This window comes from Fukomys damarensis, unplaced genomic scaffold (assembly GCF_012274545.1).
Source record: "Fukomys damarensis isolate Sample0158 unplaced genomic scaffold, DMR_v1.0_HiC HiC_scaffold_12, whole genome shotgun sequence".
NCBI classification, from domain to species: domain Eukaryota; kingdom Metazoa; phylum Chordata; class Mammalia; order Rodentia; family Bathyergidae; genus Fukomys; species Fukomys damarensis.
Genome location: NW_022900924.1, coordinates 44,289,700 through 44,308,454, shown reverse-complemented (window position 1 = coordinate 44,308,454; position 18,755 = coordinate 44,289,700). Strand labels below are relative to the sequence as shown.

Genomic DNA, 18,755 nt, shown 5'->3' with positions numbered 1-18,755 from the left:
TAATTCTGTCTGTACATTCAGAACAATCATATCACCGGTTACATACAATTCTCTCATCATGCAAAAAGTCCTTAGCTGTTTTCTAAGGTCTAATGAAATCAAATGAGCTAATAATAGTAATTTAATTATCAAGCTGTAAACCAGAGTACAGAAATTGAGCAGTTGAATTATATATTCTGCTTACAGTACTGCTGCTACCCAACTACTTTCTTCATATAATAGAACTATTAGGCATTGATAGGCAAAGAGAATTTCATTATTGCAGCAAATGACAAGAGTATTTAGAGAAAGGAGAGTTCCTAACATTTGACAATCTTTGTGATCCTTGTATGTGTAGACAGGAGTGGAAATAAAGACAGGTATATAAGGGGAAGATGAGACAGCTATATTAGAATTGTATTTATTGATAAAACTGATTTGAAGTCTGCCCAGTGTACCAAAACAAGCAGAGCAGACATTAGTGCAAGTTTAACCTGACAATTTATTTAAGTTTTGGTGAGAAAAATTTCAGTCCTTTCCTTGTAAGCACAAAGAAATTCAACAGGAATTTTGAAGGTAGTAACCAGAAAATATAACAGTAACTCCTGGAATCCTTCTCAGTCAAACAGACAAACCACACTGAAAGCAACTGTTAAAAATACTTTTCCGCCTGAGTATTTATCAACTTGTATGTCCTGTTGTTCCAATTGGCTTTTGGTAAAAAATGAAAAGCCCAACCAAGTTTTTGTAAGAGGTACTACATCTACAATGATGAAAATAAATTAGTTTCCCTCCCGCTAAAAGACATTAACTTTTAACGCATAAAAAGCTATATAATATCTCATACAAATTAACCAGTGTTCTTACAAAAGTAAAGCAGTTTTGGACTAATGACATTATACTATATTTGTGGTGAAGTATGAGGCATAAGAGTGTATGCATTCATTAGGCATTTTCAGTCTAATCAGTCTCTAAGGTTATCATTTAATTCTTGGCAATATATAATAAACTGGTATGTATTTTGGTACTTAAGTCACAAATTGTGGAGAACAAGAAGCAGTGTATCATAGTAACAGGATTTGTATTTGACAACTGCAGTGCAGAACAAAGTTCTTCTATGAACTTTGGGATTTGTTTTGCCGTTGATCACCTGTAGTAGGTCCTGAAAAGATAAAGAGAAAAAAGTCAACATAATTAGCTGTACACTGTCAAGCTTAGAACTAACTACATTATCAGCATGGACGACAGACAAAGTTTCTTTAAAAAAGTCTGTGTTATGTAGGATGAATTAGATTAATATGAAACAATATATCCCTACATATTCTAAGAAGCAAAGCAAGTATTTGTTGAGAGGACAAAATATGCCTCTGATTGAACGTTTAAGAAAATCAGGGCCGGGGATTTAGCTCAGTGGTTCTGTTGCCTGCCTCACAAGTGCAAGGTCCTGAGTTTGATCCACGATATAAAAAAAGAAAGCAGGCAAGAAAGAAAATCACAAGTAGCAAGTTATGAAAGGGTTTACACTTTTTAATCTGGAACCTATAAAATATCACACATCAGAATCTAAACATGTTACTCTTCACGAAAACAAGAAAGTAGGTGGTAATGGGGAGAGAACAAAAGAGAAGAGGAAGGAGACTGCTGATACTCAAAAGTAATGGATTCTATAGAACCAGGACATTTTAAAGGTTGGTAAATAACTTTTTAAGGGCTCACAAAAAATAGGGGCTAGGGTTGGGGATGCAGCTCAGCAGCACAGCACCTGCCTGGCAAGCACAGGTCCTGAGTTCAATCCCCAGTACTCCACCCCTGAAAAAAGGTAGAGGCTAACTCACTTCTTTAAGCCTTATTATAAAGTAATTTCTACCCTTGCAGACTTTTTAACAGGACATACATAAAGAACATAACCTTACACACACACACACAAAGAGTACTTTTCACAGAGTACTTTTATTTCCACTGGAAAAAAAAATCAGGCATTGAGCTAACAAATTTTAGTAACCGTTATACTTACACACAAAAATGTATTTATTAAATGTGTGAAATTTAACGTCTCATAGGCAGAGATGGACAAAAACAAGTTTTCTTTCCTTCCTTTTTTGCTTGCAGTGTGAGGGACTGAACCCAGGGATGGTGAGGGCGTTTTAAAATTTTATCTTGAGACAGAATCACAATTTGCCAAGGCTGGCCTCAAACTTACAATTCTTGTGCCTCTGCCCTGAGTATCTGCTATGGCCAGAGTTATTTTTCAAAAGTAGTGACTTCAAACCAAACCAAACCAAAACAATATGAAAAATAAATCCCTTTATTCTTTGATGTAGTACTGGGTACAAATTTCAAGCAGAAAATGAAGGGTATTCCTAGTGCCTTACCACAGTCACTAGGAGATGATTTGAAAGTCTGAGTAGAAGCTGATGAAAAGTTATGAACAAAAAAATATTCACCTGAATATCAAAATAAATCATCAAGGGTTGGGGTTTAGTTTGGTGTTTGCCTAACATGTATGAGGCCCAGGGTTCAATGTCTGAGTGAAAAAGCAAAGTCAAATAACTTGTCAGTCAAGTCCAAAGAATCACAGTGGAAAGATATGACATGCTTTTAGAACCTAATGAGATTTTAAAACAAATCCTCCATATTAAAAACATATTTTAGATTATGATGACAAAATATGATCTGAAAGCCAAAACAAAACACAGCTTAATATGAAGACAAATATACTTACCTAAATCTAAGTAAACCATAAGAAAAAATTAGCTACATAACATAACATATGGTCTTAAGTGAACTACAGGCATAATAAACTTTATTTTAATTGGCAGAGATTGAAATTTTATAAACAAAACATTGGCGTAATAATAAAGTGAACCAGCAAAATTATATGACGTTTCTCAAAAGTTTAAAGCAAAATAAATTATCATAGACCCAGACAACTGTAAGTCTCAGTGCTGTTTGAAAAGCACCTAACCTTGCTTTGATTCAATATTCATGTTTTCTCCATCTACAGTCTCTGACATTTCTTCATCTTCTTCATCATCATTTAGATCTTTTGAAATTAACTGTCTAGCTAACTTAATATTCAGTCCTTCATTGTAGTGAAGCTTCCTTTTCATTTCAAATTGTCGCTTTTTTTCTGTAAGATACAAAAGAAGGTAAACTTAGTAAATCTTGTACCAAGGACTGGCTGTGCCTGTTCTAGTGAAGTTTATCTGAAGAGAGCCATGCTCAGCTGTAATGTTTAAGGCTGCTGTTGTGCTCAATGGCAAAGCTGAGTAGGGTGCAACAGACTAGACAGCCAGCAAAATCTAAAATATTTACCACCTATGCACTTTACAGAAAATGTGCCAATGGAAGGGTTAATAGTTTGCACCAGAGACCATATAGCCCTCAAAATCTAAAATACTTACTATGTACATTTTACAGAAAGTTTGCTACCTCTGTCATATAGTTCAAGTACATCTCAAAGGAAGAGCAGGAATGAGACAAAGCATTACAAGTCATATTTGTGAAGAATGTTAAAGATATAGAAAATTTCTCCAGCAAGAGTTGAGTAGGGGAAAAAAAGCAAGCAATAATATTACACGTAAAATGAATCAAACAAGATTCAATTAGTGGGCATAAAGAACAAGAAACTAAGAGACTTTTATAGCTAAGTGGATGCACACTGAGGCCATACTCTTACGTGAAATAAACAGGACACACACATGTAAATACTAAATAGCTTTTCTGGTGTGAAAAATTAAAAGGGTTAACAAGGATCAAATTTGTATAACTGATATTGTGAAACAAGAAGAAAACGTCTAAAGGAGTAGGGGAAGTGGGAAGGGTACGGGAAAGGAATTGTAGCTCATTGTAGCTCAGGCTGGCATTGAACTCCCCAGTGATCCTCCTTCCTCAGCCTCCCAAGTGCTGGGATTATGGGCATGAGCTACAATGCCTGGCTCTAACGGCATTTTAAAGTGTTTCTGAAGAAATAATTCTAAAACTTCTCAGACCAGTAAATTGTCTCTGTGTGTGTGTGTGTGTGTGTGTGTGTGTGTGTGTGCGTGTGCGCATGCGCATGCACTGGGGGTCAAAACCAGGGCTTGGCACATATTAGGCCAATGCTCTCCACTAAGCTACACCCACAATTCAACTGTCATTCTTTTTTACCTTCATTGATATGAAATGAAAGAAAGGTACCATGAGGCTTGTTTTAATTTGCAGGTGCTTATCCATAGGAGTTAATATTACAGTATTTGTATTTTGTGAATTATATTTACATAGTCTAAAAAAGTTATTTCTGTTAAATGTAGTGGCACATGTCTGTAATCCCAGCACTATGGAAGGGTGAAGCAGGAGGATCACATATTCAAGTCCAGCTTGGGCAACTCAAACTCTGCCTCAAAATGTAAAACAAACTAACAAACAACCCAGGACCGGGCATATAGTTCAGTGCAAAGGCCCTGGGTTTAATTCCAAGTGCTGCCTCCACCAATTATATACCTACATATTCCCAAGTCTAAAAAGATATTGATTGTGCTTATAATAAATATATCCTAATTTTGAAATACTCAAAATTTACTGTATCATTTAAGTGTGTAAAGTATTCATTTCATAGAAAGCTGCTAATATAATCTTTCCTGAGATTCTTGTATGGCAGACCACCATAATGCAAGAATAAAAGGATGTGTATGGGCTGGGGATTTAGCTCAATGGTTCCGCCGTCTGCCTTGAACGCACAAGGACCTGAGTTCGATCCCCACTACCAAAACAAAACAACAAAAAAAATAAAAGGACATGAAGGTTTTAGGCCTACTTCAAAAATAGTCAACAATCCATATTAACGAAACAAGTTATAGCCATTTTTACTTTTTCTGGGGAATAGCTTAGCCAAGTAACATACCTAGAGTTCAAACTTTAAGAGTCTGTTGGACTCCAGAGGCAATCATAATTGCTATGCTACAAATTATATGAGTTTTGTTGTATGATTTAATTTTTAAAAAATTTTTATTAGTAGGTATTTGCACAATGCAATTATTTTTTCTAAGAAACTTTACTGTCAGGAAATAATCTTTTTCTTTTTCTTTCTTTCTTTTTTTTGGTACCGGGGATCGAACCCAGGTCCTTGAGCTTGCAAGGCAGGCCGCGGAACCACTGAGCTAAATCCCCGGCCCAGGAAACAATCTTTTTCCAGGCACATAATTAAAATGGAAAACACCTAAAAATGTATTAACTACTGGAGGGAACTGAATTAATGAAGTTCTAATTAATCAAAATGGCTCCCCCTGCAGGCTGACTTGTGGAACTACAGCTTGAAAAATAATGAAAAGTGACAATATACAATACTTTAATAATAAATTCTCTACTTCCAATAGATCATGCTTTTAGAGTATAACGAGGAAACAAACACTAGAACCAATTTCTATTTTAAACTATTTTAAACTATTTCTAAATTCTTAAAACCAGAGGGAAATTACCATACAATAAGCACTCCAACAGAATTTGTATTACAAAAATACTTTCTGCTTTCGTACCCTTCACTTACCCAATATGGAAACCATTTCCAGCCTTCCAAATAATGAATTTATTTTAGCAAAAATTATTAGCATCATACTGAAAGCTGAAAGCAGAGAGGCAATGAGCTACCTTGCTCCTCTGGTGAGAGATCATTATCCTCTTCTCCACTGCTTTCTTGCTCCCGAATCCGATACTTTGGCTCCGAGCCTTCAGCAGCAGCTAATCTGTACAACAATAATTTACGGAGAAATCAACACTGTGATTTGGTATTGTTTAAGAGTCTTACTCAAATTCTGAGTATCATGATATATCTAAAGAGCATTAAGGAAAAAAGTGAAAGGAAGACGGGTGTCAAAACCAATATGCAATAACAGTAGTGCCAAGGGTGTTAGATATCAGTAACAGCGAAGTTAATTTATTTTATAAATTAAATTTTGCTTTTCACACTTCTATCGATATTTAAAATACAGGTGGCAGGATACTAAATAAAACAAAAATATGGAACAAGACACATCTCAGTATCCTTGGATCATGGATTCTAATCTTCCTGCCACCTGCATATATTGATTTAATCAAGAAAAATAGTTGTTATGAAAAACCTAGATAGAAGCTGGGGATGTTGTTTAGTGGTAAAGCATAGGCTTAGCAGCATTTGGAGGCTTTGGGTTTAATCTTCAGCATCCACATAAGGAAACAAAAAGTAGATAAAACAGCCTTTTATTTATACTTTTATAAATAAAAAGTAAAGCAGTATAAAATGTCTAACTTTGCACAAATGAAAATGTTTTAGTACTTACTTCTTAGCTAAGACATCTGGAGTTAGGGCTTCAGTGGGCTCTGAATCACTACCTGCATCTTCATCATCACCTATCATACTAGGATGATAAGCACATTGCAATTAATACATGAAATTCAATTTTCCACTAGAAAAACTCAATAGAAAAACATTAATTCTATTACCTAATTAAAATATTACTACATGAATAGCTCTATCTTCACCTTTGAAGTTACTTTAGATAGTTTCTATTCAATGCAAACATTTAAAAGCACAGTTCAGTGGCAGAATGCTTGCCTAGCATGCACAAGGCCCTGGTTCAATCCTCAGCACTGAAAAAAATAAAACATAAAATAAAACTACAGAATCAATTAAGACTCCAAACGATTACTAAAAATGTAGCCATAAAAACAGATACTGAAAACTCCAATCATCTGAAAAACATACTATGAAGTTGCAATTATTTCATTCAGTGAGGGAAAACAAATAATGCTAAATAAACTGTCATTTGGTTTTAGAATATATATGTGTACTTCACTGATAAGATAAATACAGATGATCTATTCAGACATATAATTAGGTAAAACAACAAAATTAGATCCTAAAGACCTAATTCAGGAAGTTTAAAAGCTGTCTGGTTTTCCTACTCTACCATCTATTGAAAATTCTGCTCATATATAATTGCAAAAACAGGCACCCTTAATTCTCAAGATAAATATAAAAAACAAAACCCAGGGCTGGAGAGTTAACTCAGGGTACCGGTGCCTGCCTGGCAAGTGAAAGGTCCCAAGTTCAATCCCTGGTGCCAGAAAAAAAAAATGTCTGACTTAAAATCACCACAAATGACAATGTATATATAAGCCCCTAAATTACAAGAAATGGTAGTAATGACCACCATTCCATCCGTGTAGTTAGCCTTTTCCTCAAAGAAAGTCCCTGATTTCTACCTGGGAAGCAAACAAATTCCCATTTCACCTTCCCTTCAAGGACAGCAAAGCTCACTAACCTGTGGGCACTTTTAGCAGCGAGCAACCTGTGCGACAAATACATGTTTATGACCATGATTATAATGCACAAAGTAGTTCCTGTGATTTTAAAATTATATATTACTTATTAATAAAAAGCTATGCAATTGTAGCCAGGAGTGGTGGCACACACCTGTAATCTCAGCACCTGAAAGGTAGAGGCAGCATGACTGAGTATGTGGCTGGCCTGGGCAACATACTTGAGACTCTGTCTCCAAGTGGGGAAGGAGAAGCAATCAGGTTATTACCTAGTGCTGCAGTAACAAAAAATATAAAATCAAACCCCGCCCACATTCAAATCAGCTGTCATCCAGAAGCTCCCTGTTAATGCAAAATGGAAACACTTGGCAAAAGGAATAAAGTCTGTGTAACGTTACCTATGGAAAGGAGTGCTTGGTTCATCTATTTTCATTAAACCATAGTCTTTGTCGGCTGGATGATAGGTTGCCAGGATGTTCATTTCATCCCACTTCTGGGACTTTTTACTAAAGTTAAAAAGAAAAGAACTTTTAGTGTCTACCTGTTTAAGATAAAGTCTTCAGAATCTGCATCATGGTATAGTTTTCACGTCTCACCTACAGAAATTTAATAATTAAAATCAAAATCTATATCGTTGCTCAAACTCAGTAGGTAAGCATTTTTGATTTACCATTACCAGTAACTGATTAAAAACAAAACCAGGGGCCGGGGATTTAGCTCAGTGGTGCCACCGTCTGCCTCGCAAGCGCAAGGTCTCGAGTATGATCCCTGGTACCAAAAAACAAAAAAACACACAAAAAAACAGAGTATTTTCTTCAGGGATATTTGTAAGAATTAAAACATAAAGGGTGGAACCTTAAAAATAAGCATGAGAAACCTTACTAAATTAAGATACTATTAAAATTGTAATAAAATAACATATAAAATTGAGTTATTGTTAAAAATGTTACATTCAGATTTACTTAAGGATATAGAAATGCCTAGGAATACTTGTTAGTAACCATTCAATAAAGTATGCAATTACTAAGGTGCTCAATAAATTAAATACTTTACTTGTAACTTTTATCTGTTCATTAAGAAAGTCCTCAGAGACCTCTGGAGCAGCCAACAGTATTGTGTTGCATATACACTTACAGAGTTTATGACTTTATATACTTAAAAAAAAAAACTTGACATATAAAATTGAAACACTGTTTCAAATCACCCTTTCAGCATTTGGTCTGAAATGGTGAGGTTTTACCATGCATACATTTAATTTCCCAAGTCCTGAAATGCCCTTGAAGAATGACATACTTAAATTTAATCACTTTTTTTCACTATGGTTTCAGAAGAGTTTGGTGAGTCACCTTAAAAATTGTGCACTTATTCCCAGCAGGTGAGTCTAACTTTATATTTTCTTGCCTTCTGCCCTCAAGGACTCACAGTATCACCGTTTCAGACTAAAAAAATATGTAATTTTTTACTGTGGTAAAATGTACAACATTAAATTCGCTGACTCACAGTATCACCGTTTCAGACTAAAAAAATATGTAATTTTTTACTGTGGTAAAATGTACATTAAATTCGTCATTTCAACACTCGAAGCTGCAACCTTGAGGTATGAAGTATATCACACTGTCATGAGTGATCACCCACCATCAGTGTCTGGAACCTTCTCATCTTCCCAAGCTGCATCCCTATACTTCCCAGCTCCCCCAGCCCCAACCAGCATTCTACTTTCTGCCTCTAGAAATCTAGTCTAGGTACTTCACACAAGTGAAATCATGCAACATTTGTCCTTTTATAGGTGGCTTATTTCACTTGGCATAATCTCTTAAAGCTTTTGTTCGTGTTGTAGCATATGTCAAAATTCCCTTCATTTTTTGTTTTGTTTTTTCAGACAGGGTCTCTATATAGTTCAGACTAGCACTGAATTCACTATGTAGTTCAGGCTGGCCTCAAACTTGTGGTGATCCTTCTGCCTCAGCCTCCTGAATAGTGGAACTATAGGGTATAGGTGTGTGCCAACATTCCCGGCTGTTTTTTGTATTCTTGATGGTAGCCATTCTTTTTTTTGTACCAGGTACTGAATTCACAACCTTGTGCTTGCCAGGCAGGTACTGCACCACTGAGCTACACCACGGCCCTGGATGGTAGCCATTCTGACTGACCTGAGATGGAATCTCAATGTAGTTTTGATTTACATTTCCTATAGGTCTTTTCTTTTAAGCACAGAAATAGCATTTCAAATGCTTTCCTATTCATTCAGCATGAACTTGGATTCACCTGAATTTTTAATGAATCAAATTAAAATGTGACTAATAGCCCCCAAAAAGTCACTTGATTGAACCAGACTGGATAAACAGAATTTGCTTTAATAATACTAATTTCTTCAGATGCCTAGGCCTCTATCAGTAATGGTTGATCTTAGCAGAAAACAAAAAACAATGAATTAAGAGAGAGGCTTTAAATTTCAGTTATCCTTCCCTCCTCCTGGGACTACAGACAAGACCAGTAAACATCTTATCTTGAACTATATTCCACATGGACATTATAATAAAAAGAGGTGTAATAACTCCTTATGATTTAGATTAGAGAGACAGAAATAAGTCTATGAAATCAAATTAGAAAAAGTACCATATCAAGTTTTTGTGATTTTGAAGGGTAAAGTCTTGGGCTAAAAACAAAGAAGACCTCACTTAGCACAGTAGGGAAAGGCTTCAGACATGGCACAATGGAAGGAGTTTGAGCTGCTTCTCTACTGAATTCCTTCCAGCTTTGCCCTGCAAGACACTCAGTGAAAAAGAAATACACTTGTAAAGATTAGGAAAAGTCGTTGCCAGCTGGCACTGGTCCTTGCTTTAGTGATAATGGAAATTAAAACTGAGTCACTCAGCACACATTTACAGGATAAAGACTGAATTAAAAAGGAAGAGAAAATAAAGGGGAACACAACTCTGTAAGATCAAGCCAGTCCCCTAACAAAATTAAAGTAAGACAGAGAGGGTTTCAGTTGGAGAAAGTGAAGGGAGCACAAGTCTGAAGAGGGGGCAATAGTGCTACAGGGTGCTTGGCAGAGGGTGGTGGTTAGATGTCTGTCCAGATTCAGAGGAAACCTATGGCTTGGGAGCTGGGTTCCCAGGAGCAGACTATGTCTGCTGGGGCGGTCTTGGTCCTGTGAGGCTCTGCTGGGATCCAAGGGACTGCAGGTTAGGTCAGGAAGGTTTCTGGATGGAGCTGAACCCTGAAAATTAATTATTCATATATGGTGGTGTCCCCAGTCTTGAAGGGATGAGGTAGGGCTGATATGCCTTCTTTCACCCACTTTTAGACAGATATTTCTCTTACATAACTAATGTGCCTGTATGCAAAGTTGAGAAGGAATAGCAAGTTTTACAATATGAAGGTCAAGCTTTGCTTTTAGTTACCTATTGGGCATCTGTAGGCCCAAGTGAAGAGTCACTGTTTTATTTTGTTTTCTTTGAGGTACTAGAGGATGAATCCAGGACCTTGGTACTGAGCTACATCTGCAGCCCTTATTTTCAGACAGGGTATCCCTAAGTTATCCAGATTGGGCTGGAACTTGTGATCCTCCTGCCTCAGCCTCCTGTTTGCTGAAATTACAGGCATGCGCCACCACACTGGCTAAGAGCTTGCTTTAAGTCCCTTTCTACCTCAGAAGAAAACACAAATCATGTTTTCAATAGAGGTTAGGGGCTATGGAGTTTATCTGTCCTCTGTCCCTTTGGTGGTCTCTGTATCAAAATGATAACACAGGGCTTCCCAATTGGTAGACAGTGAAAAAAATACAGTACAAGTTTTAAGAGTTCATTTCGTGAAGGAAAAATCAATTAAAAAACAAAAAGAGAGCTCCATGACACTGTAACTAAATGTTCCCTACTGATAAAGATTTCCTACTAATGACACTGTAAAAGACTAGCATATTTCCACTTGCATAAAGTTCAAAGGTAGGCAAAACTAGAATGAAGAGATAGGTACTTAAGTAATTACCACACAAGTCAGTAAGGTGATCTTTATTCTGGGGAAAGTGCAGATGGTAACTGAAAGGGAAGGGGACATTTCTGAGGTTATAAACATTACCTTTTTTGACCTGGACAGATATGTGGGTGTTTGTTTTACAACAAATTCCTAAGCTTTAAATTTATATCTAACATACATGAATGATCTTTTTGTGTGCTTCCTTATCTAAAACAAGTTATTCCTAAATGATGTTAACAATTTTGAATTAAAAGTGATTGCCATCATTGTTTAGGCTAGAAAAAGAATGAATACAGTCCTTTGGAGTTTAAAGTGTATCTCTACTGTGAGAGAAAAGGCGTCAACTCTGTAATTTGGTTTTGCAAGATTATAACCGAAAAAAAAATATAGAACACAAGCAGAAAGTATGCTTTATTTCCTTTTTCCTCTGTCTTTCCTCCATCCCTCCCTCTCTTTCCTTTGTGGGTCTCACTATTATGCCCAGACCTGGTCTACCCCCCTGCCTCAGCCTTAGGCGGTACCATCTCTGGCTAGAAATATTTTCTAAAAGCTAAGAATAAAATTTAAAGTTACACATGCGACACAAGCCTGTGATTTCAGCTTTTTGGCAGACTGAACAGAACTGCAAGTTCAAGCTCTACCTGGGGAACTTACTGAGACCCTGCCTCAGTAATAAAAAAATTTAAAAAGGTAGGGGATGTAGTTCAGTGTGGAAACAGTATTCAATCCCCAGTACCACAAAAACAAAAACCCACAATCTTATCACTTTAACACCTTAAGCCAAATACTGTATATTCTACTGTAAAATACACAAGCAATCAATATAAAAACTACATATAGTATTTATACGTTTATATATACTAATACAAAAATTATATGTATTATATCATAATCTGCTTGTGTTTTCTAGTTTTTGCCTTCTTAATGGCTGATAATATTCAGTAATACACTACTTACCTAATATTAGGTATTCAGACTGCCTTCAAGATTTCCCTACTTAAAATAAGGCAGAAATATTTGCACATATCTAGTCAATGAGGATTTTAGGGTAACTTGCTAGGACAAGTGTTTCTTTGTTAAAATTTATGAAGGGCTTTACACTTTATCCTATGCTAAATAGCTTTGGTTTTCTCTCTCTCCTCCCTCCCTCTTGCCTTAGCCTCCAGAGTAGCTGGGACTACAGATTAGTACGATTGGGGCTACAGATTAGGGACTACTGTGCCCAGCTTTCTATATAGCTTTTCAAAAATTTCTTTATGGTGGCTCTTAGGATTGAACCCAGGACTCTGCACATGCTAGGCAAGTGCTCTACCACTGAGCTGTATCTCCAGCCCTTTTAAAATTTTATTTTGAAAAAAATAAATTATTTTGAGACAGGGTCTCCAAGAGGTTGCCAGGTGCCTTGAACTTCCAATCCTCCTGCCCATGCCTTCTGAGCAGCTGGGGTGACAGGGGTGCTCTACCATGCATGCGTTTTGTCCAGCTTTTTAAAAAGAATACTATTTGTAATGTCTCTAACAATTACTAAAACACTGCTAGGACTGAGTATTTGTGTGTGTGGGTTTTTTCTACTTCACCTAGGTAAAAAAGTTTTCAAAAGCTGTTGGGTTTCTATGCTCATTATCTAATGAATAATAAATGCTTGTTTTACTTTCCTTGGGTGAACTGTTTACATTCTTTGTCTATCTAGTGGAAATCTCTTAAATAAATTTGAGTTCTTTAAGTTTATATAAATAAAACATTATATACAGTCTAGTCTGTTTGCCTTTATTTTTTCCACTGTGAATAGAATTTATAGACTTAGAAATTCAAAGCCACACTCAATACTTCCATTTTTCTAACAACACTAAGAGGGGGAAAAAAAATTCTTAGCATTGTTCAGATTCAAGAAAAACAACAATTCCTTATAAAAACAAGCACTTGAGGGCCGGGGATTTAGCTCAGTGGCTCCCCACCTGCCTCACAAGTGCAAGGTCCTGAGTTCGATCTCTGGTACTAGAAAAAACAAACAAACAAAAAAACCAAGCACTTGAAACAAGGGTATAAAATAATAGCCTCCCCAAACTGCTAGATTCTTAGGTGGAAAGTTAGCAGAGTAGAAGAAACTGTCAGCACAGACAAGTGGATATGGGAATGAGCACCTCTAAAGTTTTGGCAGAATGTTATTCACAGAGAGACAAAACCAAAGGAGCTAACCTGAGTTTGACTCTAATGCTACCACAGTCTCTCTGACCCTGTCTGAGTCAGTATCTCCACAGACAAAAATAGGGGCACCACCTCTTACACAGCAGATCTGCTGTGATGGCTTGATGTCGAAAGCACCAGCTGGTTTCAGTTTCCCCCTCCTTCTTAGGTGACTTGTTTTCCTAGAGCCTAAATCTGGTCTTGAAAAGTCACCACTTTTTACTTGTACTTATTAGCTCATGTGCTGTCATCTCAACCACATACCTGTACTTCTTGTTGCTTGTAACTTGCTTATTGGATAGGTTTGGTTGTGCTCACAGAGGGGATTCAGGTTTTTCTTTTAAGGTGTAAGAAACTTTGAAGTCCGACACCATCAAAAAACAGAAACAATTAAAGTAGGACTTAATAATAAAAGCAGCTACAAACAAACAAAAAGCAATTTTTGGAAAACAAACTTTGTATTACACTTGGTGAGTCTTTGTTTTGTTTTTTTGTGACAGGATCTCACTGTGTATTCAGGCTGTCCTTTGACTCACTGTACAGCCCTAGGCCGGCCTTTAAATCTTTGCGATCCTCCTGCCTCAGGCTTCCAAGTGCTAGGACTACATGCATGCCCCACCACACCAGGGTTAGTGAGCCTTTTGACTGTAATATTCCATATACCTTTAACAGTAAAAGATAAGCATTCTCATATTTTAAATTTTATTAAAGAAAATTAATTCAAGCATAATTTTTAAAAAGCTGACTTTGCTCACAAATTTGTCTAAGACTACACAGAATTTTAATTGAACAGAGTAGCAGACTTAAAAACCAACTGTAGGGCTGGGGATTTAGCTCAGTGGTTCCATCACCTGCCTCACAAGTGTAAGGTCCCAAGTTTGATTCCCAGTACCACAAAAAACAAACAAAACAAAACAAACAAAAAAACCAAAAACAAACCCCCCCAACTATAACGACCTGCAATGTGGGAAAAATTAAGATTTCTACATTATTCCAATAAGACTAACAGTTCAAATTAAGGCACTGGACTAAACACTTTACACTTATTAACTCCTCTGATACTTAAATTGGCACAGATATAACGCATAACTCCCTGAAAACCAGAGCTAATAAAAGCAGCTCAAAGTGGTAGACAGGATCCAAATCCAGGGGTCTGGCTCCAGATTAAGCACTAATTATAATATATCTCATAAGATACACCTTTAGAGTAACTATCATATTTTCAATAATCCCAAACTAATATTTTCACACTTTAATATTTCTTAAAAGACTATGTAGTAAAATGGCACCTTAAAACTGGCAATACCTTTTCCTTTCTTGGAGGTACAACTTATGACAATGGTGTCTTATTTCCAATGAAATAGACAAACACACTAGGTCATTAGGTTTGGCCTTCAAGATTGTGTACTACTTTTGAGGTATCCTAAAACAATCACAGGAGAGGACACTGGTCCTCAAATGAGGTGAGCAGTGTACATCATGCTGTAATATGAGACTTACCTATGCTTAAGCACGGATATGTGACCTTATGAATTCTACCCAGTTTTAACTCTTAAAAAAGAAATGGAAAAAAAAAAAAGAAAGAAATGGTACCTGACAAATGGTACCCAAGGAGACCACTCACTGAAACTAACACATTAGTAACACAAAACATAAAGACAACTATAGAAGTAACCACTTCGAGTAACCTTAAAAAAGAAAACCCCAATGATGGTTTGATCAGTTCTGACCTGAATTAATAAAAAGGAAATGTTAAAGACTATTTGAAATATGAACTTCATTTTACATGTACATTGAGTCTTGAGAAAAAAACAATAACAAGTATATGAATGTATACATGTGAATGTATTTATGTGTATGTATATATACATATGAAATGTAGTATTAGAATTTTTCTTCCAAAAAAATCCCTTAATACCTCCCCGCCTCAGTACTTTGGATTAAGCCTAGGGAGCACTAAACTACATTCCCAGACCTTTTTATTTTGAGATAGGGTCTAGCTAGGTTGCTCAGTCTGGTCTTAAACTTGAAATCCTCTTGCCTCACCCTCCCAAGTACCTGGGATTATAGGTGTGTATCACCAAGCCTGGCTAATAGATCTCTTTGTGTAAAATAATATCCTCTCACAATTGGGGTAGTTGGTTAAACGAGTGCATATTACATAATAAATTTGATAAAGGCATCAATAGGATTCATCTTCATTGGCAGGTTCTCTACCTGGGAATTCATTTACTTCCTAAAATGTATTCATAATCCCCAAATCTATACTGGAGGTGTCTTTAGTGATCACTCACAGACAAAAACAGAGCAGGGGAAAATCTGAGTTGCCCACTGCACACATTCCCAGCTGAGCACAAACATGGCAACACTCTGCCTTCTTGTTTCATTTCTCACACTGTTAGGGCATTTTCTGCATCTGTGTGCATCTGTGTTAGTGAAAGACTCCCACACAAAAGGCACTGTATAGTGTTCCTAAGTGCAAGGCTATGATAAGACCTGTGTTAGATAAGCTTCTTTCAGGAATGAGTTATAGTGCTGTTGGCCAGGAGTTCAACGCTAACCAATCAGTAAAATATTAAATAAGATATTTTAAAGTAGAAACACAGAAAACAAGGGTACGTATTAATCAGCTGATGAAAATACAACCAGAGGTTTGTAGGAATCCCATATCTCCTCTGGGAGCAAGGATCAAATCCCATATTTCAGTATTAAATTGCCATGCTAAATTATATCCGAGGACTTCATAGAACATCATTATTACAAGACACCACAATCAGCTAAGATCCTTGGTCATTTTCACATTAATATGAGACTCCTCTGCTTTATCCTCTGTTCCAATATTCCCAATGAGACCATTACACTACATTTATAAATTCCTGAATTTTAAGTGCATTATAATTACAAGAGCCATTTATTTTTGGTCCTTTTTATACAAGAGGGTATAAAAGCTTTAAATTAACTTAAATGTTACAAAAAGTCCGCTTCACCTGTATCCAACTATGTTTTTATTTCTGTTTAAAGAGGCTCTCATAAAGTTACTAATATTTGCTTGCAGGAGATGTGACATTAATTAAGTATACTGCACTACTAATATACTACAGTTCTTTTGTTTTACAGTCCTGTAACAAAGCCCATCTTTCTGTTGTTGTTGCTGCTGTTTGAGACAGGTCTCACTATGTAATCAAGGCCGGCCTTGAACTAGCAGTGACCCTCCTGCTTAACCTCCCACCCTCACCCAGGTAATGGGATTATAGGCACATGACACTTGCCTGGCCTAAAAGCCCATCTTTTACCACCTGAAACCAAATATCACGAACCTCAATGAATTAGGGCTTGGAAGCTCTCTTTGAAGCCAAGGCTGTAAACTACTAACTAGTCCAGTCAACCATTCACCCACCTTTCCACAATCCCCTTTAAATCAATGTGCCATGTCAGCAGCTCCTATAGAAGAAGCAACCTTCCTAGTACAATAAGTTTAATATAGTGGGTTCCAAGGCAGAAAGACCTAAAGTTTAACCCTAGTAAATTACAGAAAGAGGCTAACCCATAGAATAGGGCCATGGGTACTGCAGATCAAAGCTGGGAGTAAGTGGAAGCTAAGAAAGCAAAGATGGATAGAGGAAAAGAATATGACACTTGGTAGTGGGACAAAAAGCCCACACTGAGGATAAATAACATAAAAGCCAGCAAGAACTGTATTCCTGCTCATGAATACTCTGAAGCTAATAATGTATCCTGCATCATTAATACAGTTTCTTTGCTTTACAGCCTTGTAACACTAATCAGGAAAATGCCCACCTTTTACTACGCAGCCAAACATCACAAACCTCAATGAATTAGGGATTGGTAGCTGTGGCATTAGATCCCCCTGTCACTATTCTTCATAATTATCTTAATCTTCCTGCTGCAATTGTGCGGTGGTGAATTCCATTTTTTCAATCCAATGACCCACAGCTATGGCATCCTTCGCATCTCCAAATAGAGGGTGGGAAAATGCATGTGCGCGAAGAATTCAAGCATCCAGAAGGAGTGCAGGAGATTTGCTATACAAAGAAGCTAAGGTCCTTCCCAATCTCAAAAGGCCATGATTTTAACTTGTGCTCCTATTTAGTATTTTCTTTAAGGTAATACAAATCTCCATAAATTTGCCATCAAGTGGTACATCCTTTTATGGTCCTAACTTAGGTCCTTTATACAGAATGCCCTAGTTCTAATATTCTAAGATTTCATGATCATCTTTATTTTAGTTTCACAATTACAAATTTCACTAACTTTTCTTAAGCCTTATTTCCAGAATGTAGAGTCCTCTAACCTAGTAGTAGTGTTTTTCATTAAGCACCACACCTTGGGTATCTTCCTCTGTGCACAAACGTTTTCAAAAGGCGGATACACTGTGCCATTAAACAAATGTACCATGATGTTTCACCAGTTCTCACTAATGGACCTTGGGTTGTTTCCAATTATTTACTGTTGCACACACTGCTTCGAGTCAACATCTTGAGGCTGCCCCTCTCTGAACTGTTCTGAGCTTAGATTATGTCTCAACAGGACCAAAAACTAGAAAGCACCCAAAAACTAGCTGCAGAAGCAAAATCGTGTAGCAATAAAAAAACTAAATCAAAATGAAGGACTAGGAAAATTTTGGTTTCTCTTAGTGCAGAGATGACAAACAGGGAAGTCAGGGCAGAATGATGCTTAATGGGGAAATGGTTTGTTTTTGAGGTCCATTAGCATGACTTTAAGTCTTATGAGATTCCCAAGGCAAGAAAATAGTTTTTTTATAGAACCTTAAGACATCTCTGAGAATAAGAAATGATAAAATCTTAACTGTTGAAGCTCTGAAACTTAACACGATTCCTAAATGTACACAATTAAAAGTTTCAGAGATCTGGCTTGTTTAAAAATATCCACGCGCGTCCACAGACTTCAGAAGGTCGCTGCTCCCATTGTGCATCGCTCGGCCCACAGCCGGGCAGCAGCGCCACGAGCGGGCCGGGGTCGGGGGGACCGGAAACAGGGGCGTCCCCACCGGCCCTTCCGGCTCTCACCTCAGCTCCTCCTCGACGCTCCGGCGGGGTTCTTCGGCCGAGGCCACCACCGAGGAAGTCGCAGCGGTCTTGTTCTTCAAGATCCCTTTGATGGGCCGGTGCGACGCCGTCGAGGCCGCCATTGCCCGTGGTGCCGGCTGTTGGCTCAGGGTCGCGGGGGGTGAAGGGTCCAGGAAGAGAAAGGTCGGGCGCTCGCAGCGACCAGCCAGGTAGCCACAGAGCCAGCTACGGGCTAAAGGGGCCGAACTCGCTGTCGCGGGAACAACTCCCGGCGTCACTGTCACGACACAA

At 37.4% G+C, this 18,755-nt stretch overlaps 1 protein-coding gene across 1 annotated transcript; it reads right to left on the bottom strand.

Moving 5' to 3' along the window:
- Window positions 1-998: 998 nt before the first annotated feature.
- On the bottom strand, window positions 999-18,749 carry Ppp1r2 (protein phosphatase 1 regulatory inhibitor subunit 2). Its single transcript, XM_010624060.2, has 6 exons — window positions 18,465-18,749; window positions 7,653-7,760; window positions 6,273-6,350; window positions 5,605-5,699; window positions 2,945-3,109; window positions 999-1,141 (listed from the first exon to the last, which is right to left on the bottom strand). Exons 1-6 carry the CDS (start codon window positions 18,584-18,586, stop codon window positions 1,095-1,097), a joined length of 615 nt encoding a protein of 204 aa, XP_010622362.1. The 5' UTR covers window positions 18,587-18,749; the 3' UTR covers window positions 999-1,094.
- Window positions 18,750-18,755: the final 6 nt, after the last annotated feature.